This window comes from Gallinula chloropus (genome assembly GCF_964237585.1).
Source record: "Gallinula chloropus genome assembly, chromosome: 18".
Classification (NCBI taxonomy): domain Eukaryota; kingdom Metazoa; phylum Chordata; class Aves; order Gruiformes; family Rallidae; genus Gallinula; species Gallinula chloropus.
Window position 1 is genome coordinate 10,146,858 of NC_140103.1, and position 26,234 is coordinate 10,173,091.

The 26,234-nt window shown below is 50.3% G+C and overlaps 1 protein-coding gene across 1 annotated transcript in view; it reads right to left on the reverse strand.

Moving 5' to 3' along the window:
• EHMT1 (euchromatic histone lysine methyltransferase 1) overlaps window positions 1-26,234 on the reverse strand; it is a 60,537-nt gene that overhangs the window by 14,956 nt on the left and 19,347 nt on the right. Inside the window, exons 5-20 of the mRNA XM_084272368.1 lie at window positions 25,020-25,156; window positions 23,939-24,127; window positions 23,446-23,526; window positions 21,308-21,428; window positions 19,525-19,656; window positions 17,450-17,595; window positions 14,602-14,745; window positions 12,885-13,111; window positions 12,056-12,220; window positions 11,478-11,560; window positions 9,863-9,969; window positions 8,243-8,365; window positions 5,485-5,586; window positions 4,651-4,755; window positions 1,265-1,419; window positions 52-219 (exon numbers count right to left, since the gene is read on the reverse strand). Of these exons, the coding sequence (XP_084128494.1) occupies window positions 52-219; window positions 1,265-1,419; window positions 4,651-4,755; window positions 5,485-5,586; window positions 8,243-8,365; window positions 9,863-9,969; window positions 11,478-11,560; window positions 12,056-12,220; window positions 12,885-13,111; window positions 14,602-14,745; window positions 17,450-17,595; window positions 19,525-19,656; window positions 21,308-21,428; window positions 23,446-23,526; window positions 23,939-24,127; window positions 25,020-25,156 (2,185 nt within the window). The remainder of the gene's footprint in view (window positions 1-51; window positions 220-1,264; window positions 1,420-4,650; window positions 4,756-5,484; window positions 5,587-8,242; window positions 8,366-9,862; window positions 9,970-11,477; window positions 11,561-12,055; window positions 12,221-12,884; window positions 13,112-14,601; window positions 14,746-17,449; window positions 17,596-19,524; window positions 19,657-21,307; window positions 21,429-23,445; window positions 23,527-23,938; window positions 24,128-25,019; window positions 25,157-26,234) is intronic.

The window sequence follows — 26,234 nt, forward strand, 5'->3', positions numbered from 1 at the left end:
TCTCAAGGGCTCTAGCTGATGACCCACAGGCAAAGTCTGCCACGTCCTCACCTGCTCAAGACCTTCTCTATCTGGGCAGGCTTGTTAGGAGATGATTCTTTCAAAGTCTTGTTCATCTGTAGGGCCACCCAGACCTGAGAGTTAAGGCTGGAGCACTGGAGTGGAGTCTCACCCTCCTTGTTCTTTAAAGTGACATCCGAGCCCCGGGAAAGAAAGAGACTGCAAAACAGAACCAAAGGGTAAGGGTCCCCCAGGAGAAACTGCACAAGGTAAAACAAGCAGAATCACACTCTCCAGCCAGCCCTTGAGGATAAGAAAGAAGCTGCAGTAGTGAATAATCCCTGAGTTTTTATTATTAAGCACAACTCAGTGAACCTCTCTACAGGAAGGACCTGGCAGAAGCCACAGGCTGGAGATCCAAGCACTCCTGACAGCAAAGCATGCAAGCTTCACCTTGCTTCAGGCACAGACAAGTACCTTGGTGGTACCAGCCTGACTTCAGATGGGCCTGAAACTCTCTGGCAGGTCACAGAAACTACTGAAGGAGTGGAGCTGTTTGGAAAGCAGCTGTCCTGGATATGGCAGAGCACTGCCTGCCCTGGGAAGTGGGGAGGGAATTCTTTGTCTTGCTTTGCTTGAGTGCATGGCTTTTACTTAAACTGGTTTTATTTCAACCCATGAGTTCACTCACTTTTACCCGAGTCTGTCCCCCTTCCCACCAGCTGTGGGGGGCCTAGACTCTGGTGGGGGTTAAACCATGACACAGGGAGGGACATGGGGCGAGAAGAGCAGGCTGGAAATGGAAGAGTCCCATGGGAAACCAGTGCTGGACCTGGCCCTTGTTGATACTCACCAGCTTTTGGTGAGTACACATGATGACTTTATTCACAACAGTGACAGAGCAAAGGAACAGCCCTGTTACAGCATTATGCCATGCTAATGGCAAAAAAAGAGCTTTAATCAAGGAGGCCTGATGCCTTTGTGCTGAGGAGCCAGGCTGAGCACAGCCCCTCAAAGCTGCCCAAGACTCCAGGACCACTCCACATTTCCTGATCCTGTTTACACCAGCTCTGGCAGCAGTTGGTATTCCAGACCCAGCGCCCCGAGGAGCAGGGCGATGGAGAAACAAGCCCTCCATCCCAATTTCGGTTTGTGCTTAAACACCAAAGGTCTTTCAAAGGATCCCCTGAGTTTTCCAGTCAGAACTCAGGGAAAGGAGCTCCCAGGGGAGGGAGGGAAGTGGCAGGGCCAGGGCTGTACTTACACCACACACTCATAGCGGTTCTCTCTGGCCGCAATGTGCAGGGGCGAATCCCCGTGAATATTCACTGCGTGTAAGTCACACTTAGCAGCCAGCAGGATCTCTGCTATGTCAACACAGCCAGAAAAAGCAGCCCAGTGCAAACAAATATTTTCCTCCTGGAGGGAAAGAAAACAAGAGTAGAGGCTGTTTAGTGTATTAAAACCCTATCACTTCGGGACTTCACCATCCTCAGCTCTGCAGCTGCAGCGTTCTGCGTGTGGCTTGCCATCTCCCTTCCCTCCCTTGCTCCTCCTGGCTGGGACTAGTAGGGAGGGCAGGGAAATCTCCACACAAGCAAGTGGGGAGTTCTCACTCCAGCCGCCTCCGCGCACCGGAGACGCGGAAGGCTGCACACAGAGCAGCCCATCACCTTCCCTACACACACAGGCAAATCGTCTGCCTGAGCCACAAACCAATCTGGATCGATCCACGAGAGAGGTGACAGACATGAACAAACACACCACAGAGGCTAGAAGCTGAGTGTCCCCAATGCAGACACACAGCCGAGCCGGCGTGTCACCACCACACAGCCGAGCCGGCGTGTCACCAGCACACAGCCGAGCCGGCGTGCCACCACGCACAGCCGAGCTGTGTCTCTCAGGGCTAGGAAATTCAAGAGAGAAAGAGCACAGCACAAGCTCCAGGGTATGTGATGGTGCTGGGAACCGAACCACAAGCCACAGGGAAAGCAATCGATTTGACTTCAGGCATCTCTTCAATCCTGTGCATACTCCTCTCTCACCAGCAGCACTGGAAATAGCTGAACACTCGTCTTTTGGATGGAGATATTTTAAGCCATGATGATGTTTTCTGTTACAGTGCAATTTGCAGCACCCTTCTGAACCCTTCCCCATGACAAGCTCTGAAGCCATCGATCACACCACCTCAGTGATGGGAACGATCCCTGAGCTTTTGGCTTTTTTTCCTTTCTCTCCCCAAAGCAAAAATGAAGCCCAACTTTTAGATGTTGCAACTTCACTTCGATCCTTCCTTAAGTGGGGAGGCTAACAACATATACCAGGGAGTGGGGACACCTCTTTCTATACAGCTTCTGCCTCCCATTATGGTAACATCTAGGGAAAAAACCTCATCAGCATCATGTACCAATCTACACAGAAAAAAATTAGCCCTGTGGGTTGCACACTGCTGCTCAGACAGGTTACAGACACCTAGACTGGCTGCTTTGCCTTGCACTGGCTCCTGCCTAACAGCAGCCTAATTACAATCAAAAGCTTTTCTCCCAGAGTATGATGTTTCCCAGCACAAGTGACATTGCTCCTTAATGACTGCAATCAGGAGCCACCAAACGCAGGGTCGGTAAGGGATACGTGACACACGCATCTGCTAAGAGGGGATTTTTTTCCCAAGTAACTTGTTGATGGAGCTGATTTGATTTTCATCATTTGATTTTTGGTTTTGTACATGGTAGCCAAAGGCTTCTGCCCCAGAGCCACAAGGTTGGTTGTGTTCAGAGTCAGCGCTGGGACTCTGAAGCACCCCAAAACCCACCCCCCCCTCACCCTGACTTCTGCATTTAGGAACAGTGTCAGATCTGGACTGGCCTAGGAACTCTCTAAGCTACCAAGGAAATAAAGGCTCCTACCAAGAAGGGTGTTCAGACTGGGGACAGCGACTCCTGGGGAACAGCTGGAGCCTTTCTGAGCCCCAAGGATGTGGCAACACCCACCTCTGCTAGCACCCCAAAAGGAGGCATTTGGGGAAACAAACTCACTGCTTATATCCCTTGGGCTCAGGAAAGCACTAGCAGCCTTGGACAAGAAAATAGCATGAGCTACGTTAGAGGGTGAACTGACAGCAGGGCAGGTACTTCACTGTGCAGTGAATCCAGTTACCCTTCCTTTATCAAACTCTCTCATGTATACAAGCTGCAGCACCCCAGTTCACACCCAGGCCTGCCCTGCAGGCACTTCTGGGGCATCAATATCCTTAGAGACAGAAAGGATAAAAAAAGAGAAACACACTACTAAGAAAAAAGAGGAGCAATGCTGATATAATCAGTCTCTGGAACAGAAGCCTGGATGCTCTCTCCCTTTCCCCCCCTCCATCATCTCTCCTGTATTTTCTCTGCTTCCTTGAAAAATCCCCATGAAACTGGCTGGTACAGCCTGACACACAGCACTGCTGGGCCCCAGGGCTCCCAGGTACTTCACCTGGAGTCACACTTCCTAAAGTACAAAGTGCATCCCCATCAAGTAGGATTTATGGAGAGGAAGAGCAGACTGAGAGCCAGCTCCAGCATGCAGAGCTGCCAGCCTGGGCACGCTCTGTCCTCATCAGTGGCCTCGTGCCTGTTATGCCCAGGAAAAGCCAGGCTTTGTGATACTTGCTGGCAGAGCGTCTGCCCAATCCATCTTGAAAACAAGGGTACGAACTTGTGCCCCCCAAAAGGCAGGCAGGATGCCCCATAACCATGCCCAGCACACACTGGCCCCTGACCAAGGTGGGGCTGATAAGTCTGGACTCACGGGGGATCTGCGTGGGGCAGTGTCCAAGAGGCAGCACTGGAGCCAGATGGGTCAGAAGCAGCAATGCCCAGAGCTGGCTGCAGCCTGATGCACAGCACCACAGAACCGCAGACCAGTGCAGTTGGAGAAGACCTTTAAGACCAACAAGTCACCAGGTCCCTCAGTACCACATCTACATGGCTTTTACATGCCTCTGAGGATGGCAGCTTCTGGTGAAGATGTTTTTCCTAATACCCAAACTAAATCTTCCCTGGAGAAGAGACTGACCCCCCACCTGGCTACACCCTCCTTCCAAGGTGGTTACAGGGAGCAACCAGGTCTCCTTCCAGCCTTCTCTTCTTCATGCTAAACCACACGAGTCCCTTCAGCCACTCCCCAACAGACTTGTCCTCCAGCCCCACTCCGTTGCCCTTCTCTGGACCCACTCCAGCACTTCAATGTCTTTGAACTTGAACCCAGCACTCAAGGGGTGGCCCCACCAGTGCCCCACCAGTACAGGGGATGGTCACTACCCTGGTCCTGCTGGCCACAGCATTGCTGACACAAGCCAGGATGCTGTTTGGCCACCTTGGTCACCCAGGGACACTGCTGGCTCATGTTTACTGGGCTTTTGACCAACACCTCCAGGTCCTTTTTCTCACAGGCTCTATCAGAAGGGCTGGAGGAAAAGGACCTCCTGACAGCTTGTAACCTTCTTCCCAGCATACTGAGGAAAATTCTCCCTGCAGACACTGTCCCAAACCACCTGTGTCAAGGGACCACCACCCTGCACTGAGCCCAAAATCTGCCTCCTTGGGCTTCTTTGTTTTTTAAAGTGAGACCATAGCTCATTTCTGAAACAGCTTCCAAGCAGAACCTCACATTGTCACGGATGTTGATGTCCGACCCCTTCGCAAGCAGCAGCTTCACCAGCTCAATGTGCTTGTACTCAGTGGCCCAGATCATCGGTGTCCAACCTCCATCATCCTGGGGAGGGAGAGGAAAGGGTGAGGTGTGTGGAACAGCAAAGCCTTCTGCTGGCTTCACAAGCCCCTTGGCAGCCATGGCAGGGTGCACCTTGCCTGGGAGCCACAGCCCCCCGCCCCATGTCTATTACCCTTCTTTCATCTATGCTGCTGCAGGGAGAGGTTCCCCTGGGCCCTGCAGAGCCCAGTGTGACTCCACTCCACAGGCCTCATCAGGCTGGAATTTATCTGCAGCTCAGCACACTGGCAATGGATCTCCAGGGCATTCCAATACAAGTGGCACAATGAACACCCCGCTCAAGTAAAAGCTCTTACAAAGCTCCCCAAGCAGCCTGGGGGAGCTCATCACCTGCCTTCTCCCCAGACAAGGAACCCCAATGCAGCACTGCCTTGCTCCATGGCAAGGGATAAGCTCTGCAATGGCAAGTGCCACACACAACCCATCCCACAGCGTGTCCACGATCCCACCCCTCTGCTAAGAGGGCCACAGGGAGACCTTCAGGCCTGTTACTCCACCTGTAAATTCAGGGTCCAGGAGAAACTGCAAATCAAGGCCCATGGAAGGAGTTTCCACGAGGTCAGTGGAGGGGATGGGCCTTCTCTGTCACCCTGTAAGGTGTTTCAGGTCCCCTGAGCAGCAGGGCTGTACGTCACTAACCACTGCTCACCACTGAGACTCAGGTCCCTGACCTGAGGGAAGCAGCTTCTGCCCCTCGGAGAAAGGGCTCACCTGGCAGTTGACATCCATCTTCCCGTTGGAGAGGAGGTACTGAACAACGTCGTAGTGCCCCTTCTTGGCAGCCAAGTGCAGACAGGTGGAGCCCTCTGCGTCCTGCACACAACCACAGAAGCAGTGCTCACTCAGAGGACATCCCTCCCCAGTGTTCCCCATGTCTGTGTGACACCAGTGATGCTCAGGAACAGCAGAGAAGTTCACAGATGGAGCTGAGCACTCCCAAAACGCCCCCTGGTCTGCTGCCAGGAGGGGAGAGAGCTGCAGCAACCAAGGCCAACATGGAGCTTCACACAAAGCTCAGAGCTGCAACCCATGCAGAGGAGGAGGCTGTGAGTGCAAAGACCATGGGAACAGACGCCTTTGTGAAGCCTGGGGAAGGCACCAGCCCCAAACCTGGGTGGATTAATGCTCCTGTTCCCCAACAGACCCTCTCTAACTCTTCCTCATGTGCTGGAGAGCCAAGGGAAGGCATAAATCCCTTAGAAGCAGAGCTCACACTTTGCATCAGAAAACCAGCATGGGCTCAACCTGAAACACTCAGTTTTTACAGGATTTCCTGTTGTGTTTTATTAGCACAAGGCCTCATCCCAGCACCTGGCAGCAGAGCACAGGGGTGTCCGGCACAGGGGCTAGGAGCCTCCTGAGAGACCAAGTCCCCAGCAGTGCCTGCAGCCATCTGCCAGGATAGGAGATAAAAAATGACTGAGATAGTTGAAAGGAAAAATGCCTTTGGGAGCTGAGAATCCAGGGTCTGGTGGGGATGGACAGGCTGTGAGTCACGTCAGAGTCACTTCCACACTAACACCAAAGATCTTGGCTGGAGCTTGATTATTTTATCAGGCATTTATATCCTTGCAGAGAGCAAGGCCTAGAGACCAGGAAACAAAGAGAAGGAAATCAAAGACTGAAAACCCAAAATGACTCTTTCCTACCAAGCACCTGGAAGCAGTGTTGGGAGGAGAGAGCTTTCAGATGGTGCCAAGCAGAGAGCATGGCACAGCAACCCTCTGAGCAAGGATGGAACATCTTGAGACAGGGATGTCCCTGAAAGGGCTACTTGGGATAAAGAAGAGGTTCTGCTGCCTGTAAGTGCTGGCCACATGTCAACGATGCCTCAGCTTTCCCCTTGGATTAGTATGAGCAGCTCTGAACCCCATGGAGAGCAGGCATACTGTAACACAAATCTCTGCAGGTTTTGAGTAGGACTTTTGTGTCCTATTATGGGGATCAAAAGCTTCACCCACCCCATCCCATCCCTGGTGGCCCCCCCAGCCAGAGCCCCACGGGGCTGGGCAGGCTCAGCACACACCCACACCAGTTATGTCCATATTTCTCATCAAAATGGCTGGAAATGATTTTAAACTGTGATGTTGCTGCTTTCAGAAAGATGACTAATTTGGTGCAAGAAACAAATTAACATAATAAACCAGTCTAGACTTCAGACGTGATCTCAGGCTTCTAAATTGCTTTTGCAAGCTCAGGATTTTTTCCCTTCCCTTTACCTTCAGCAGCAAAAGCCCCTTTTCTCCTCCACATGAATGAACCGGGCGAGATACCCAGATTGCTCCAAGATGCTCGGGACAGCAGCCAGTATGAACCAGTAGGTACCTGGTCCTGTCTTTTCCCCCTTCCTGGCTGTGAATCATAGAATGTGTTAGGATGGAAGGGACCTTTAAAGGTCATCTAGTCCAACCCCCCTGCAGTACGCAGGGACATCTTCACTAGATCAGGTCTCCCAGAGACCCATCAAGCCTAACCCTGAATATCTCCAGGGATGAGGCCTCCACTACCTCTCTGGGCAACCCGTTCCAGTGACCTACCACCCTCACATTGAAGATTTTTTCCCTAATATCCACCCTGAATTTCCCCTTTTTGAGTTTAAAACCATTACTCCTCGTCCTACTGCTACATGCCCTCCTGAACAGTTCTTGGCTTCTTTATAGGCACCTTTAAGGTACTGGAAGGCCGCTATAACGTCCTCCCCAGAGCCTTCTCTTCTCCATGCTGAACAAGCACAACTCTCTCAGCCTGTCTTCATATGAGAGGTGAACCAGGCTCCCAAGTATCCACTGAGTGCTTGGGGTGAGCAGCACTTCATACCTCATGCCATCCTCCCAGCCCTGCCACACTCCCCAGCAACAGCAAAGGAACACGCCGACAGCAGCAGGTTGGAACAATAAGAAGTTCACGTGGGGAGGGTTCCTGTGTTCCAAATAGCATCTGATTTATGGGACTTATAAACGATTTGTATATCTTCCAAGATTACAAAGCAACCAGAGCATGCTAAAGGCAAACAGACAGCTGCATTTTATTGTATTTGCTTAAATTAAAGGGTAGAGTTTAAAGATGGGGTCCAATTTTGCCATTGCGGCGTGATTGCAAGAGCCCGCACGTCAGGCCTCTGGAAAGCAAAGCAAAGCAAAGCTTCCTCTGTCATTTCTGCTGGCTTGGCAAGCACCTAATTACCAGCCCATTTTAAAATGTCACCTCCAAAGCCTCATTAGAGCCTATAGAGAAGGCAACTCTGAAATCCAACTCCAAATTCCCTGCGAGGGATTTGTGACACTCAGTGGCCCCAGACAAAGTCAAACACCCCCGTGTGTGGTGCAGCAAACGAAGGGAGCAAGGGGCAGCACTGGCTCCTAACCGCTCGCAGCCAGGACACCACACCATGGCAAACCCAGTTCCCTCTGCCTGTGTGCTTCAAGAAATGATAAACAGAGGCTTTCAAAGGTAAGGAATAAGTCATTACCTTAGGATCTACCAGTGCTCCAGCCTTGATAAGGTATTTCACAGTTTCCAGATGGTTGTTTTCTGCTGCTTCCATCAGCGGGGTCCTCTGGTCTTCAGAGCAGGTGTCTATATTGGCACCAGCCTGGTGGAGAGGCCAAGGCAAATACAAGGACAATTAGAAGTGTTACTGGTTAGCAGAGGAAGGATGTGGGAGATTGAGTAGCAGGTTTTGAAGGCAGTCCAACTTCACCTGTTTTGGAAAGCAGCAAACGCTGCCTGCCCCCTCTCCTGCCTGCTGCAGCCAGAACTGGGGCATTAGGAAGAGCCAACAACTGGTATTAAATAACTCTTGGTACTAATGCAATCCATACTGTTACCTTCTGGATATCGTGTATATAACCATTTGGAAGAATCAGCCTTCTCCTTTTCCCTGCTGCTTTGGTTTGGGTCTATCATTTCTACAGACACAATGACCAGCTCTTCCCAAAATCGCTGGAGACTGGCTAAGTCTTCCCATTAAAGTCAGGAGTAACATCTTTATAGAGGTCTCTGAGCACAAGTTCAGTTCATCATGGAGTGCCTCGGACCAAAAACCTTCCTGTTTCACAAAACACTACTCCATCAAGTATCTTGCCCACTGTAACACTTTGGCCTAGCTCAGGAACACCTCCTCCTCCCCCAGGATTTAAACCAGAAGAGAATCTCAGGCAGCACAGCTCTGGGCAGGCCACACCAGCACACACTGAGCACAGCCCTGTTTACAGCAGCGGCACGCTGACTCAGGCTCACCTGGCACAAGACACTGGCTCCATCACTTCCAGGTGCCTCCCACTGAATGCCTCTCTTTGGAGTGTTTTTAAATAGCTGGAGCTATTTAAACCAGCCCAGAGAAGAGGCATTTCAAGTTTAACAAGCTGGGGGCATTCCCAGACAAATCCTGTGTTAGTGCAGTAGCCAGACAAGATGATGAAGGATTTTGGAAACAAACCAACCCTACTGATACTCAAACTCTAATTGTTCATAGTATCTCCCAAATTTTTGCTCCTTTTACTCATGCAAGTCACTCTGTTGCCTTCACATGCAGTAGCTGAAGTGAGTGAGAGCAGCAGGGTAGGCCCATCACTGCCCCTTCAAATGGCACTTTGAAAGCCCCTGACTCCAGGCAGCCTCCCAGCAGGCCCATTTTCAAGGCCATACAGGCCATTGCTGCTTTCTCTAAAGCTCTTTAAGGTTTCCCAGTCACACAGGGTAAACAAAACATCCTCCCAGTCACCCCAGAGGATGCACACCAGTACAAAAAAAGCAAAACTGTAACTTCTTAAATCCTTTTTTCTTCACATCATTCTGGAGTGGGTTCAACATGAGCACCCCTCTGTCAATCTTCCCTCAATTAGAATCCAAACCTCAGGCAATAAGCCCAACGTGCATCTTCTCTCCTTTTCACATGCAGGACATCTACACTGTAGAGGAAAATCCTACTGGAGCTACTCCCCCCACTCATCCCTCAGCACCCTCAGGATAAGGAGGTTTTTAGAGGAGAGACATTTTGGGGCTCATTTCCAAGTGTGCTTTAGCCATGTGGGGCAGGAGACCAAACACTACAGAAAACTGCTTGTACAGAAGGTAAGTGGAGACAGACCTGAATCAGCATATGGCAGATGTCCACGTGGCCAGACTCAGCAGCAGCATGAAGAGGGGTTCTCTTATTCTGATGCTCCATTTTAAAATTAGGGTCAATTCCATCCACTGAAAAACAGAGCAGGGATGCTTTCAACCACGATTCAGAGAGGAAAGTGTAAGGGGAGAACCACGTCTCAGCTAGAGGCTTTGAAAGGACAGTTCCCAGCCCACTCTCAGCCCTTCTCACAACTCGCTACACATTCAAGCCAGAAAGCTCTCAGGGTAGTCCCATGGGTATTTGATACTACTCAACAGCCCTCAGACCAGAAGATTCAGAAATACTGTGGAATTTAATATTTTTAAGGCATTATAATTTCTAAAACAGGCCATCTCCCTCGGATTCACATTCCCCATCTCTGAGTGCAACAAAACCAAACACCACTGGCAACAGGACTTGTAGCCACAGGACAAGGGGTAGTGGTTCTGAACTGAGGGAGGGCAGATTCAATAGGATATAAGGAAAAAATGGTTAGGATGAGGGTGGTGAAGCTCTGGGACAGGTTGCCCAGAGATCCCCCATCTCTGAAAACACCCAAAGTCAGGCTGGACAGGGCTCTGAGCAGCCTATGTGAAGATGTCCCTGCTCATTGCAGGGGGGTCCTTTCTAACCCAACCCATTCTGTGAAGACCAGAAAATGATAAAAAAGGAAAAAAATGCTGTTTAATGCAACAGACAACTTGGAAAGAAGGAAGAAGCAGTAGGACCTGGCCTGTTTGTCACACCACTATTAACTACAATTGGTATTAGTGATCCTCACTGCGCCCCCACAAACACAGGGCTACAAAGCGCCTCTCCTAACACGAGCTCAGGATCTGGCCAGGGATTCTCACAGCTGTGCAAAGACTGACAGCTGATGATGACAGCCAGACAAAGATGTCTGGGCATGATAACATGTTGCATATGATGAGGCCGCAGTTAAATATCAATGAATAACATTTCTGTGCTATTGAAGGCAGGAACAATGAAGCTAACGCTTGCTAGGAGAAAAAAGAAGAATCTGATAAATGAAAAGAACAGAAAACATCCAAAAATGTACTGCAGGGGAAAGGAAATGATCCCAAGGAAACATTGTGTCCTTCACAGGAGGAGATTCCTCAGGAGTATTTGCTGGTAAAAACAAGCTCAGCAGCCCTAAGTCACCAGGTGACAGCAACGTACCCCCAAAGCAAACCCTGAGTGTCAAAGGGCTCTGCCCTTCTGCTGTCCTCCTGCTGGGTCCCAACTTAAGCCAACTCCCATCTTTTTATACCCAACTGTCCCACTGCATGGAGAGGAAAAGTTCTGTCCTGCTGGAAAAATCACATGTAGGTCATGTGGGGACAGAAACTGCTCGTCTGGGTAAAACTGTGTCCAGATACAGAGACAAGCTGGGAGCAGGTCCACGTTTCACAGAAAGATGAAGCCATTTCCAATGACACATCACTTGCAAAGTGTCTTTTCTCCTCCAACTCCACTCACAAGGGGCAGTGGGGAATATGACGTGCTGCCATGCTGGGAACTGGACTCTGGCAGCTGCCTGGCAGGAGCTGGGAGTACTGCCAGCCACACAATGGGCTGGGAAGGAGCCACCTACCCAACATAAGCAGGACTTTCTGCAGCTCTCCTTGCCTCGCGGAGAAGTACAGCTGCTTTGGATGGAACCGTAACTTCTTGGGTCTGCAGCAGTGGGGAAAAGAGGAGTAATTAATGCTCACTGAAGACGACTCCTGGCACCTCACCCCACCCTACTGCTACTCCATGTGTACAACTAAGTTTGTTCCTACGGTGCAGCACCTGAGTGCCAGCAAAGCACAGGTACAACAAGCTTCCAGAAGGAGGTCTTCAAACTTCCAGCTTCAACCACAGCCAGGCTGGTTCTAATGAGGGCCATATCAGCTTAGTGCCACTCATCACCAAATTCTGGGTCTCACTGATGTGAACAAGAACCCTATAGCTGTGGTTGGAGGGGCAGTGCAAAACTCCACACAAAGCAGGAAGACATTTAGAGCTACAACCGTCCTCTGGAATCAGTCATCTGTTGGGGGTGACAAGTGACTGAAGAGAACAAAAAAAAGGTCTGAGTGGGGCCAAAATCCAGAGCAGCTCCATCTTTTTTCTCTAGGCTATACAACTTTGCCAGGAACTGGAGAGACCCCATAGTGGTTGTCTTACTTTTCAGAGTCCAGGGCCCTAAGGGCACTTTCCAGAGTTTCTTTAACTGATCCCTGGGTCAGGCTAGTAGTAGGCTTTGGGAAAACTGAAGACCCAGCCATGTCAAATCCCTCAGCAGCAGAACTTTCTGGCTTGTCTTCCTCTGACAACCGTGTCCCAGCACTGCTGAAGAGAAAAGAAAAAAAATGAGAGACAGCCAAAGCACAGCCATTAAAAACACCCAACAGCGTGTCTTATGCCAAAGGAGGCAAGTAAATGGACTCTACATACACATAGGTGAATTCAAAACACAAATGAATATATTTTACAGCCTTTTCAGTTAGAACTTGTCCCAAAAATGAGTTGTACTGCTCTATGGTTACATTTTGATTTACTCTGTGCTACAGGAACCCCAGGAACACAGGGCAAGTCATAAAAGCCACCCTAACAAGATTGGATAGAAAGTCAAAGCCTTGTTCAAGGCAGGAATGGCTTGACTTGTGTTCTCCTCTATGTTTTCTTCCTCTTTACACCTGTGCCCACTGGTGCAAGTCAGGAGCTACAGCCAGGTATGGCATGAATTTCCCTGTCACTCAGCAGCCCTGGCAACTTCAACTCATTCCACTACTATTCCATTCCTGACAGTAAGAGGAAGGAATGACTGTAACTCCTGAACCCCTCCTATCTTCACAGCCTCTGTCCCAGCTCTTTTACAGCGAGCGACACAAAAAACACTGGCAGATTCCTGCAGCTGAGTTTGGTGTGTCAGAGCAGGAGCAGAAAGCACTTTGCACAAGCATTCAAATGCAAAGCATGATCTGGCACGACTGCCCCAGGCTCCCAAGCTCACCTCCCTGTAGTGGTGTCAGCCCTTCCCTCCAGAGATGCTGGTTTCTGCTGCTCGTAGGTCAGTGACACCGTCGAGGTTGTGTCTGCTTTTGCTATTGTCACCTCCTTTGCCTTGGAGGCCTCTTCCCCACAGTGTGGGCAGTAGCTCATGTCGTTGACCTGGGAGGCACAGTTCTTGTGGAAACGGTGGGAGATGCTGCTCTCCGGCTGACACTCCATGAAAGTGCCCTGAAAAAGCCACGGAGAAGATATTCACACCTTGGTCATTACATACTTTGCTCCTTCTACATGCTTCATCTGCAGAGCTCTTAAATACCTCATTCATCACCACTCCTGTCCCAATACAGTAAGTAAGCACTGCCACTTCTAAAGAGAACAAAATCAAGGTAAGGGGGGAAAAAGACTCACTTGGTTAGGGACAGCAAAGCAAGTTTTTTGGTTGGGCTTGGAAAAGAGAACCAACAAGTCCCAATTTCCAGCGCTTTCCTCTAATGCTTGAAGTTCTCACTTATGTTTCTAGAAGTGCCAGTAAGGACACCCCCAAAACTGGAAAACTTCAGGCTTGCCTGCTGAGCCAGCATCAGAACCACCCAACAAAGCTGACCACAAACCACTCAGTGCCCTGCACGAATATAATCACATCACCCCAGTGCACCCTAAGCATGCGACTGCTCTGCTCGGCCAGCCCCCTATGCTGTTCAACCCAGATAAATGGGGTGACTGCTCAGTCAGCAAACTTGGGCATCTTTTCTTTAAAATTCTTTTCCCTTTCCAGCAAAGTCCTCCAACCAGAACTGAAAGCCCACCCAGGTTCACTGCCCGGTGATGGCAGCGCTGCCTGGAGCCCCACTGTGCCCTGTGTGATTAGTGATGGGCAGCACAAACGCTCCCAGACTCAGGTGCGTGAACTCTGGCGTGTCACTCAGGTGTAAGAGCACCTAAGGGAAGGCCAGTTAAAACTCACTCTTCCACCTTCACAACGCTCCCAAGCAATCTAATAAACTCTACTGCAGCTTTGCAAAATGCCTTTTAAAGGTTTCGAGGATCTTTGACTCAACATGAAACCCCAAGATGGCTCCATTTGCTACAGGAGTGCCTGAGACTACTGTAGCATCGTTCATTGAGTCATCTTGAAGAACACCATATCAGACAATTAACCCTCCTCATCACCTCCATAGGTGCTTTTCAGCTTTACCAACAGGGAAGCTAGTATGACTTAAAAGGACAGAACCAATGCTATTAAAAGCCTCAGTGGCAGAGGTGGAAGGACTAGCAGGAGATCTCAAGCACTGCCTTGTTCCAGTGCCATCACTCAGGTTCCCCATCTAAACTGCCATGAGCAGATGGGGGGACACATTCATTTACCAACCAGCTGATACAATTTTTCATTTGTTTGATCTTCACAGAGAAAGAAGAAAAAAAAATAAACCCTGGTTCCTAAGAAATTCCTAAGGCAAGACTTCCACCTTGTGAAACCCCAGTGAAAACCCTTCCATAACAGCCCTTGGGGTCTCCAGGAAGATAAAGGTGACAATTGCAGCTACCCTCGCACACATCCCTGTTGAAAACCTGTTGAAAACACCACCTGACATACTGTGGAAGGAGGTGGAGCTGATGCCAGGAAGTCAGTAAACCCCTTTAGGAACCATCTCCACCTCCAGCTCTTCCAGCTACTGCGACAGGTACCCCCTTTCCCTAAATCGAGAGCACGGACTTACTGCAGTGCAAAAGTATCCACAGCCAGGGCAACACTGGTGTTTCACCATCCTCCCTCTATGGTCCTCACACAGCACCAAAAGTTGGACTTTGTTAGACGGGCGCATCAGTTCATATTTAACCACACTGTTTGTGCATCGGCCCAGCTGGAACAGGAGAAATTAAAGGAAATGAAATTACTGGAGACCAAAACACTCTGTGTGTGCTTGTGCGGAGGGAAGATTCTGCACACTGCCTTGATGAGCCCTGGCTTTTTCACAGGAATTCAGATGGGTGCCATATAGCATTAGCAGTGCAGCAGGAAGCTGTGAAAGCTGCTCTCACAGGAAGAAATGCATCATTTACTAACTGCCATGCTCGTGGACCCCGAGCCGTTTGTTCCTTGCAAGGAAAAAAAAGAACCCACCCTGAAATAATAATAATGGTAAGTGGAAATACGCAACAGCCAAGCAGCCACGGAAGGGGCAGTCCCACGGGCCTGACTCACCCAGCACACCCTCTCCTTCTGCCAGGAAGAGCGGGTGTCGGTGACCAAGAGAACAAGCCCATACGCACTAAATCTCGTTACCGTTCCAAAGTCACAGGAAGATAAAGGGAAAAATAATTGCTCTTGGTTGCCAGCAAAGTTATCGTCTGTACTGGTTCCAGCACTGGCCCCTGCCCAGACCACAGGGATGCAGAGCCAGGCTTTCATGAGAGCACGGCTCAAGTCCCGTTCTGAGCATGTTTTCTGAAGGATTTCGCCCATGTATAGTTCAGGGCTTATGAAACTGTCATCTCGGGCACCACCTTGTTCTGTTACCAACAGCAGGCTCCATAAATGGGGTTCGCTTCTCCCAGTGGGGTGTTACTGGTTTGCTGCGTCAGAAGGATCAGTGCTTCCTTCTGCTGCCCCTTCCTACAACGTTTTCACGTCCCAGTTGCCACCTGCTAGCATGGCACAACGCTGTTTGGGTTTCCCAAGTCCCTCTTGGTAACAACCTTGCCTTCCCCAGGTGCTTGGCAAAGGACATAAACTAGAAATGTAAAGGTGAAAAGCTGCTCCAAGGAACCATCCCTCCCGAAATCGGTGTGGGGTTGAGTGTGCGCTGCCACAATGAGCAGAGGAGCCCGTCAGGAACACCGTGCCTGCTCGTCACCACCTGGCTGTCCCTCTGCTCTAGCTGAGATTTGATTTCCTGCTTTTTCCCAACAGGACCAGCCTTTCTAATTTATTTTTTTAAAACCCTGATTCTGCGGACTCAACAGCCCTACAGAGAGAAGGGGTTTTACCCTGGGCCCTTCACTCACCTCCAGCACCTCTGATCCAGCTTACCCAAATTCCAGTTGCAAGGTCTACCTGTGGTGGTGAGGCCCTAGTTACACTGATCACCCTTAACACACAGCCCCCAGGGCTGTGGGGCTCCAGGAGAGGACTGTCGCCTTGGGTTTTAACCTATGAGCTGAGGAAACCTGATGAACACATGAAAAGCTGCACTGTCCATATGAGGAAGTCCCTGCATTATGTCACACTGTATTGTTTGTTAGAAACTCTAAAAAAAAAAAAAAAAAGATTAATTGCTATTTTCTACCCATTAGAGAGTGCAGCAGGGTGCTCATAATTATTTATAACACTCTCCAAGGACATGGCTGGCTGGAGAACCCACTATTCACACATCTAACATCCTTTTAACATCTGTGAGTCACTTATCCCATCATGGAACAGAATCTAACATCAAGAACGTCCTTTACATCTCTGAGGTATCCAGGGACAGCCCTGTCAAACCACCCCAGACACGAGAAGGAAGTCTTTCATATACCTTCTGTTTCTCTACACACCCTGGGGTCCTCCTCTCTCCTGCAAGTCTCCAGAGCATTCTCTGGTCAGTGAATCAACTTTGCTACGCTTTGGAAATCCCCTTCTCTACAGGTACCAGCACACATTAACAGCAGCAGAACTGGGCTGCAAATGAGCTTATCCCTTTCTCCCTCCTACCTGTTTCTCCTCAGATCCTACAGAAGAACTAGGGATATTCTCACTCCTTGTCCTACTACCAGCAAGCATCAGAGTGCTGGTGTGACCGTGGCTCAACCTCAGCTCCTAAGAAACCAAAGTGGCTCACAGTAAAAGGAGGATCTACCGAGTATGTTCCTCTCCTGCAGTCTCATTTGCCAGGCTCCAGGAGGGAGCCACTTCTGCCACTTACTTCCACACTTCTGGAACCAGTAGAGCCCACCTCGCCCAGCTGCAGCCAACTGAAAGGCCTCAACACAACTGTTTTCAGTCAGCCAGACCTGGAGCCTGTGTGGGGCTGCCAGGACATGGGAAGCTTTACAACAGAAATCTTCTGGAGGAGTAGGAGAGGGGAAGGCTGGGGGAGACTGAGCCGGCGGAGGCCACGCCAAGTTCCCAAAACTCAGGAGCTGGCTATGGGAAAGGTTTGCATCAGCTCCTTTGTAGTCAAGGAGAACCAGCTCCAAGCTTCCTCTGATGAGATTTTCTCCCTTTGATGCATGCTCATGTATTTTAACCCACTTGGCCTGAAATGCAACTGTTACAGCAACTTGACCCAGCCGCACAGGCCAGGACAAGCAGAAGAGATCCACCCAGTGCCTCTCCAACCACAGACCACACCACCCCCTCCCTCCTGAGCGGCTTCCCCCCGACTGCGCAACGCACGCGGAGTGCCGGAGCCCTCGGCTTAGCCAGCGAGATGTTCGCCCCACCAGCCCCACACACCAGTGGGTCCCCAGCTCAGGGGCTGCAGAGCCCCCTCTGTGACCCGACACATGTTCCCAGCACAGCTTTTCATTCCTTGTGTCTTTGTCCTCAGCAGAAAAGTCTGAAAAGCTGAAAGACACGACTCCTACCTCGTTATCCACGCTCTCCGTGGCCATGCACTGGTTGTTGGCTAACGTGGTGATCTCTCTGCTTTTGGGAGTTTCCATTCGACAGCTACAGAGGGGGACTTCCTGGAGACCATCTACTTCTATGGCCTCAGGACCATTGGAAAGACCTGGAGTACAGAACACCAGTAAGTCAACTCTGAAATTCTCTTGCAGGAGAAAGGATCAGTCCATCCACACCACCCATGTCCTGTAGCATCTTCCAATTCCATGTGCTGAAATGCTTTCAAGACTTTATCTACAATCAGCAAAACAAGACCCCTTCCTTACATCAGCCACAGTTTGCAAAAGCATCCTGTATTTTCCTAAGCCCAGCCACACTACAGACAAGTGCTGAAATCAAGAATAGTAAGTTAAGAACAGTTTCCTCCAAGAAAACCTCAACAAGGAAAAGCAATAATGAGTTACAGATTTTTATCAGCTTGTGCCTTCTCCCCACTTGCCCCAAAACGCTGTGTTCTGGCACCAGAAAACATGTAGGAAACCACCCAGAGCTGGAAATCTGAATAGTTAGTGGAGTGATAAATAGAGAAGCGCAGGAAAGCACAAACTTCTGTTTGCAGAGACTTATTACACAGATGGGATAACAAAATTCTTGGGACTATTTGGTCTCAGCCAACCAAGAATTATTTATTTTGGAAAGAGAACAAACCAAGGAAAAGAAAGCAGCAAGATGCTCAGATGTTCTTGCCTTCTCCTCACCTCTCTCTCAGATTTTAAACGTTTTCAAACTTATTTCAAGGTGGATAATGACTATGGGGGGCTCAGCATCTGGTTTGGGGCACAAGGTGAAGGTTCTGGTGGCTCCCATGGATTTGACTCAATCACTAGGTTACCGGTGATTGAAAACCACTGACCTAATGACAAAGGGGCTGCTTCCAGTGCTACGCTCCTGTTCTCATCCTAGGGAGCCATAACACCTCTTGCAGTGTTTTCAATACAGAAGCGAACCCTCAAATGTTTGCCTTTGGATTCCTTCACCAGGAAGAGTCCCAAGCTCACCCTACCCAAGCCTGCGTTGGGATTGAGTCCCGGCGAGAAGGAAGCGTGCTGCTGGTTTGGAAGCTTTTGAAAGGAGAGTTATTTAGCTGTAATGTTTCAAAGACAAATTCCTTTCCTAAGGGAGACTCCTCTTCAGTTGCTGTCAGTGGCAGCACTTTCCCCACAGCACCCTGCCCATGGCTACCACCCTGTCAGCCAAGAACAAGCCCCTTTCATCTTTTAAGGGGTTTCCTGTAGCCAACAAGTTCCCAGAACAAGCCCAGAGCAGGGCTGGGATATTTCAAGCCACACAAGCAGAGGGAAAATCCTTGGTTTTTCATGTAAAATCCTATCAAGATCTTAAAGGTTTAAGAGCTTTTTCTAGGACTGCAAATCACAAAGCTCCTTCCTTGCCTTCCAAGTTATCATTTCCATAATCTTTCTGACATCCAGAGGCTCTGGTGAAAGCATCCCTCATCCATCCTGACCCTCCCACGGTGGTGAACACTCCCACCCACTCTTTGATGTGCCTTTATCAAAAGAGCCAGACAACCTTTGAAAGTGGAAGAGCAACAGGGGACAGAGATGGATCCAGGTCAGCTGGATCCAAGGCAAGTTCAGCACTGGGAACAGCAGATGGAGGTGAGCACCCAGGAACCAGTGCTACTCCCTCCTCTTCCAGGGACTCAACAAGAGAGTCATGGGGGGCACTGGGGAGATGCTAACCCAGCATCCTTCAAGGAGCAGAGAGGAGCTCCCAAGCAGGACAGCTGGCCTGGGACAGCACCCTGGACCCTTTGCTGGGCGTCCTTCCGAGCCACCCCACCCCAGCCCAGCTCCCCACCCCACCATCCCCATCCCGAGAGTCCCTGCGGCAGGTGGGTGCTCTGCAGCCGGGCCGGGCCCCGCAGCCACCAGGGGGCAGCCGGGCCCCCGCCGTCGCCCCTGCCCAACAAAGCCCGGACCAGGCGGCACCCAATGGGCACCCACCCACGGCACCCCCTGGGCGCCCACCCACCAGGCACCCCCCTGGGCACCCACCCGCGGCAGCCGCTCACCTCCCGCCGGCGAGGAGAGGATCCCCTTCACCCGGAGATCCAGGGAATCCAGGGACACCTCCATGTACTCCATGTTATTCTCCTGGCCAGGGACCTCTCTGCCACCCAGAGATGGTTTATAGGCTTCAGCACCTAGGTGGAACCACACGTGTATTTACAAGGATAAAAAATAACAATAATAAGAGAAATAAATGGTGTGCAAGCACGTGGGGGGTGTAAAGGCCACACTGAAGCAAGCAGGCTGTACAGGCTTCTCAGAGAGGCCAGGAGTGGATGCACAGAGTGAGGAAAACGCAACATCTGGGCATAGAGGGCACGACTGGGCTCTTATTCCCTTCCCTGTCCAACTAAGCAGATCTTCAACTTCCAGAAAGGTACGTGGTGACAAACAGAATGAATCAAATAAGTTCTGCCTCTGCAGGACACATCTGCCTGCTGCTGTACTGCATCACCAGCAGAAGCTTAAATGGCACAAGGAGGGGATGAAACCAGAGCATCCTCCTGTCTCTGACCTGCTGCAAAGGGCTCCCGGTGCACTGCGGCCAGGCAGAGCGAGCTGGCTAATCGTGCACATCGTGATGAGGATGAGACAGGTGACATCCAGCTTAATGGGAGGGGAAAACCTTAAAAGCCAAGTGCTGGCTCTAAGTGAGCAAAGCTGCTGCTGGGAAATGGGGCTCCCTCACCCCAGGAGCCTTGGTGGGAACTGTCAATCTCTTCACACCCCCTTGGCTTCGCTTTCTCTCCTGGCTTGCTTCTCCCACTTGGGCTTGGCCAAGGGCTTTGCGTTAGCCTGAAGGGCTGGCCATCACCTTTACTGACCGGGTGGAAAACCTGTCTGCATCTGAAGTTAAGAATTAGCTATTTGCTCTGGAAGGGATCAATAGCCCCCACTTCTTCTCGAGGAAGAGGCTGCCTTGGGAGGAAGAGGAACAAACCAGATGACTGACACATCCCAGGCATGACCAGAGGCTGAAACATGGTCACTGAGCTCAGCAGTAGTCACACCCGTGCTGATAAATGGCCTGTTCACAAAGCATTAGCAAGCACAGAATAATAAACCCTTTGATAGCAATGGAAGTGTGAAACCTTAACAACAAAGCTGAAGGCACAGTTTCACTTCAGAGACTATCCCCCCTCCCATTTTTTTTTTTTACCCATCTTGTTATTTTTCCTGAAGAAGCAGCAGCAGATCCAGCCTGAACTTCCACCTCTCCCCACCCCACAGCCTGCAGAGGACAAAGGGCACTGAAACCTGCTTTGAAAACTGGGTAACTGAAGAATGGCCACCTGAACAATGTCCACACTATGAGATGGGCCAGAGGTACCTCACTGCACTGTGGTGCTTTCATAACAAGTGAAGACAAGCCATGCACTCCATTCAACTGGACAAACATCCATAAAACAGCAACTGAGCGTAACTCTGGGATGGTTCTTCCTTTCCCTTCTGCATGTAACTACACTCCCAGAGCTCATGTGACATGTGTCCATGAGTCCACCGTGTCTTTTTTGGATACTCTAAAATAAAGGGAGTTTAAGAACAAAGAAACGTTGCTCCAGCATGCCAAGGATAAAGCCCCTGGATACGCATTCTGCTGTTCAAGTGTGCAGCCAGTGTCAAGCAAGGTGCAAGTTCACACCCTGGTTTATCACACAGCCCATCCTTGCTTGTGAAGGAAGAGAGCGCTCTGCAGGCAGCCACCACCTCATGGGCCTCAGGTCATTACCCCTCCACCTGGAAGGGAATTTCTGTGTAATTAAGGAACAAAATACAATTAGTTACCTAGCACACTGGCTTGTTTCTTTTTATTCCTCCGTCTCCTCTTGCGGGCTGGTTTCAGCCATGGACTGTCTGTCCTTCCTTTCCTCTTCATCATCTTCCTCTTGATGCTGGACTCCGAGCTCTGAATAACCAGAGAGGCCACGTGCATGTAAGGCATGTTGGCATCAGCGTCCCAGCAGTCCTTTGCACCCATGCTAAAGAGCCTTCTCCCAGCTTAAGTTATGCAAAAAGGCCTTAAGGACTGGGGGTTTGAAATCAAGTGGTGCTAAGATGTCTTTATAGCCCCGAAAAGGAAACACAAGCACACGTGTGGGTGTATTTCCTGTCGTTTCAGTAGTGCATGCTTCACTTTCTCTTCCATGTAGGTTCTTACACCACTCATCACAGTAGTAGCTGAGCACCCCCGTGCAGCAAGACGCACAGGCACACTTTTAGCTTCTCCCCAGAAAAGTTGGGTGGGTTTATTTTATTTCAAAGTAAAATATTTACGTTGCTCCAGGGTTGTGCTAGAAAATGCCAGCAAAACAACTCACTTTGCACCTGAAGAGCCACCTTACAGGCTGGGATGTAAGCCCAGGGGATTTGAGCTCTACGGTAGCAGACCAGCCCCCTCGCTGAGCAAGGGACAGGGCAGCACAGACTAATCGTGCAGCAGAGACAGGCACAGACATGAATCTAAACACAGTTTGGTTTTAAAAAAAATACAGTTGTCTGGGGTGGGTTTTTCAAAGTCAACATCAGAACAGAGAAATGGGGCACCCCAACCCTGCAAGGCAGTCATCAGCGTGCTAGTCTTAAAGTTCAAACTGAAACTGCCCGCTTCTGACACCTGGCCAGCTCCCACCAAAGCCTACCAAAAACCTCCTGCCACCGGTAACGGCGGCTGGATCAGGCCCAGCCTCCATGGCCTACCTTGAGAGGAAGCTGATGCTGCATAATGTTACCACAGTGAGCAAAGCCAGGCAAAGGAGGTGCTGAGCCCTGGCTCTGCGGGGCAGCTCTTCGGGGTGGCTCTGCGGGGTGTCTGCGCTGCCCCTGGAAACGCTCCCCGAGCGTGGTCTCCATTGTGCCCCGCCACGCGGCTTACACCAATAGCATCACGCTGCTTGTGGGGGAGGTTTGCATTTGAGCCAGTCCCTGTCTGAGGAACTGACTGAGTCACCAGACACAGGCAGAGCAAAAACCACTGTCAAGGATGTGGAGATATGACTTGGGAGTTTGGACTTGACTGCGAGCTCAACCCTTGGTCTGAGCCACCCAAAGAAAGGGGCAGGCTACCCAGCCCCTGCTGCTCGGTGCTCTCTGGCTCCTGTAGTGTCAGAGCTCAAGGAACAAGACTCTACAGAACTTGAGAGTCACCTGGTACAGTCACACTTCTACCTTCAGCTCAAAACATCAAGAAAATGAAGCCAAGAATTTTCTCAAGGTGACTGAAGAGTTGGGGTGCCTTAAATGCTGGCTCCTCAACTTGAGGTGCTGTGGGAAAGGGAGCAAAATTTTAAAGTAAAGGGGAGCATGGGGGACAGAGACAATCAATGAACAACAATACTGAATAATCACGTTGTCTTCACCAGTCATCTAAAAATAAAAGTAGCACGAGGAGCCAACCTCCTCAGGAGAGTGTCTGTCTGTCTGTGTGCTCCCTGACCAGAGCTGCTCATCTGGTACTGTGAGGTGGCATGTCAGATCGATGTGAATTTAGGTTCCAGGAGGACAGGATGGATTGGTGAACACGATGGATTTGTGAAGAGTGAACAGTCCACCACAGCTCAGAAAAGCCATGCTGTAAAAAACCCCACTGCTGGCTCCTACCACTTGCCAAGTCTGCATCAGAAGAATTTAAGCACCCTTAAATCACCCTACTAAACAATCAAATGATTAAAAGCAGTCAACACCTTGTTGAACACAACAAACAAAAGCCCATTAATTAGCATCAGAAAGCAATTAATCATATCACAGATCAGGGTTAAGCACCTTGTGGAAAACAATACTCTGTGTGTGGGTGGTTTCAGAGAGTGTATTGTCAAAGGGACATGAAACTTCACCGCTCCCCTCCCTCTCTTTCTGGCAGTGGTGCAAAGGGGAAATTATCATCAAGGGGCCAAAGGCCGAAAGACACGTTTAGCAGCCAGGCTCACCAAGTCAGACTCATCTCCATCTTCCTCCTCCTCCCCAGACTCTCCAGACTCCTGTTCCTCCTCAGACTCGCCATCATCGATCTGCAGCCACCATTTGCCCAAGAACAGAAAGGGTTGGTCAGGTCAGGTCTCCCAAAGCAAAGCATCCCCCATCATCCTCCTGTACCCAGCCCCGGCCTGCCTGTGCACCAACACCATCTCCTCTCCACACAAGCCTGTCATGTCATTGCACATCCATAGGGATGGTACAAGGAAGAAAAATTTCTGCATCACACTGGACTGCAGACTTATGCAGCAAGGCTGAAACTGGGGGGTGGTATGTGGAGAGACTCTCACAGGTGCAGTGGGGAGCAGGAAATGGCCATTAAAAAGCCTCCCTTCCACTGCTGTGCCTCCTGCCACTCTGCAGGCTAAGAAAACCCAGAAATCACCTCAATGTGTGTCACTCCTACCCCATGGGTAACAAGCAGTGTCCCTTGGGGTGTGGGAATACCTTTCTGGCATTGTCTGCATCGGACGCACTGTCTTTGGAGGTCCTGTTATCATCTGCAGGAAAGACAGCTGCCTGTTCCACTCCATGATCATCCTCCTCTTCCATCTCATCCGAGTCTTCCTCTTCAGAGTCCACATCCATGCTTTCCCCGTTCACGTGAGGGCTGGCATCACCTAGGTCCTTTTCACTCTGAAAGTCGTCCAAGCACACGAGTCACAAAGACAACATTAACTCATGGCACAGAGCAGCCCAATCTGTCCCAGGCCACCCCCGTGCTGAGCCTTGAAGCTGCCAGGGGAAAGCTGGCTACATATCCCCTCCAGAGCTCTTCACCGCTGCCAGCAAAGCCAGCCCCAGCGCCTGCCAGGCGTCACCTCACTGTCAACCTGGGAACGCAGAGGCACGAGGAGGGATTCCAGCTGTGCATTCCAGCTGTACGTGGCATTAAGGGGAGGAGGGCTGCTGGGCAGGAGCCTCCAGACAGAGCCCTGCAGACTGACTCAAATGTGGGAGGGCTGCGTGGTGCTTAGTTACTGCCTGTTAAACCACAGCAGTGGCATACCAAGGGTGCAAGGAGGTTTCCAGGGAACGGACAGGGAAGTTAAATCAGAGAGAGGGATTTCTGTTTTCCTTGAATTCAAAGACCAAAACTTCTGGGCACGGGGTGCAGCAAAGCAGAATTTTATCAGGAGTGAATCTATAGCTTTTAAGTAACCAGTTTTTTTGCCATATAGCCTCAACCAGCACCTCTAGACAGTTATCTTGAGGACTCTGAAACAAAATGGGTTACAATGTGGGGTATGCTTGAAATCTCTCCAGTTCCACTAGACTCACGGGACAGAAGGGGAACATTAATTTGTTCAAGACTTGGTATATAAACAGCCACCCTCCAAGAGCCATTTTCAAAGCAGCAAGACCACCTCAGGCAGGATGCCATCACCAGAGAGAAGAGGCAGACTCGAATGGAAGATGCTGGCAGCAACGGGCCAGTATGTTCCTGCCCCCAGACATGGGGCTGGTGTGCCAGGACAAGGGGCATGAATGGTGACAACATGTTCAGTGGGTTCAGAGCTTCCCTCACCTTGGCACCCGCAGAGGAATGAGTTATGCTCTTAAACATCTCAATCATTGTTCTCTGTTTTAACACTTTGGCCTTTTTCTTGGGAACCAGGCTATAGGTTCCCATTCTCCGTTTCTTCTTCCGAGATACTGCAGCAGCTGGAAAAGAGAAGCAAAAAACCCCCAAGGCTTGCTCAGGAATGAAAAGAAGAAGGGATACAAAGTAGAGGCTGTGCTGGAGGAAACCACACTTGAGGGCAAGACCTAAGAAAAAGGCTTCCCACTCCAACTAATTTATTTACAAGTCAACCAAAAGATGACACACACATATGTGCAAAGGCACGAAGAGCTTTCTGCCAGTGCTGCAAACCCACCCAAATTCTGAGTATCCTCTCCACGCTCCTTCTGGCCCCTGCATCACCACACACAGTATCAAATCCCTAAATTAGCCTGCCTTTGGCAGTATCGCTGATGCTGTAGGAGGCTGAATAGAATCCAACTTGCTCAAATAGATACTGCAAGGTTAATAATACCAACTTACAATGAAAGCGATAGCACAATAACTGAAGAACACAAGAGGAAAAGGTACCTTAAATAAAGAGCCATTTGCCACTTAACCTCATTTCACACCTACTACGGAAGTTTGTTTGATTCCTGTCACTACTTTGATCAGGTCTTAATTTGTTAAGTCTCCCTCCTGGCCTTCTAATCAAATCAGCCATCACACCTCTCCTCCTGACGCTGCCTTTGGTGAATACACATCAGAGGGCTGCTTAGCGCAGGCTCTTCTACGAGCAGAGTACAGCAGGGAACAGCCAGCCTCAGCACCAGTATGGTACAGCAGGGAACATCCAGCCTCAGCACCAGTATGGTACAACAGGAACAGCCAGCCTCAGCACCAGTATGGTACAGCAGGGAACAGCCAGCTTCAGCACCAGTATGGTACAGCAGGGAACAGCCAGCTTCAGCACCAGTATGGTACAGCAGGGAACAGCCAGCTTCAGCACCAGTATGGAACAGCAGGGAACAGCCAGCTTCAGCACCAGTATGGTACAGCAGGGAACAGCCAGCCTCAGCACCAGTATGGTACAGCAGGGAACAGCCAGCCTCAGCACCAGTATGGTACAGCAGGGAACAGCCAGCTTCAGCATCAGTACCGCTGTTTGCAGCTGAACAGCCCGTTCCTTGAGAGCACCCTGTCATCTCCCACTACAATGAGATTTCACCAAAAAACACA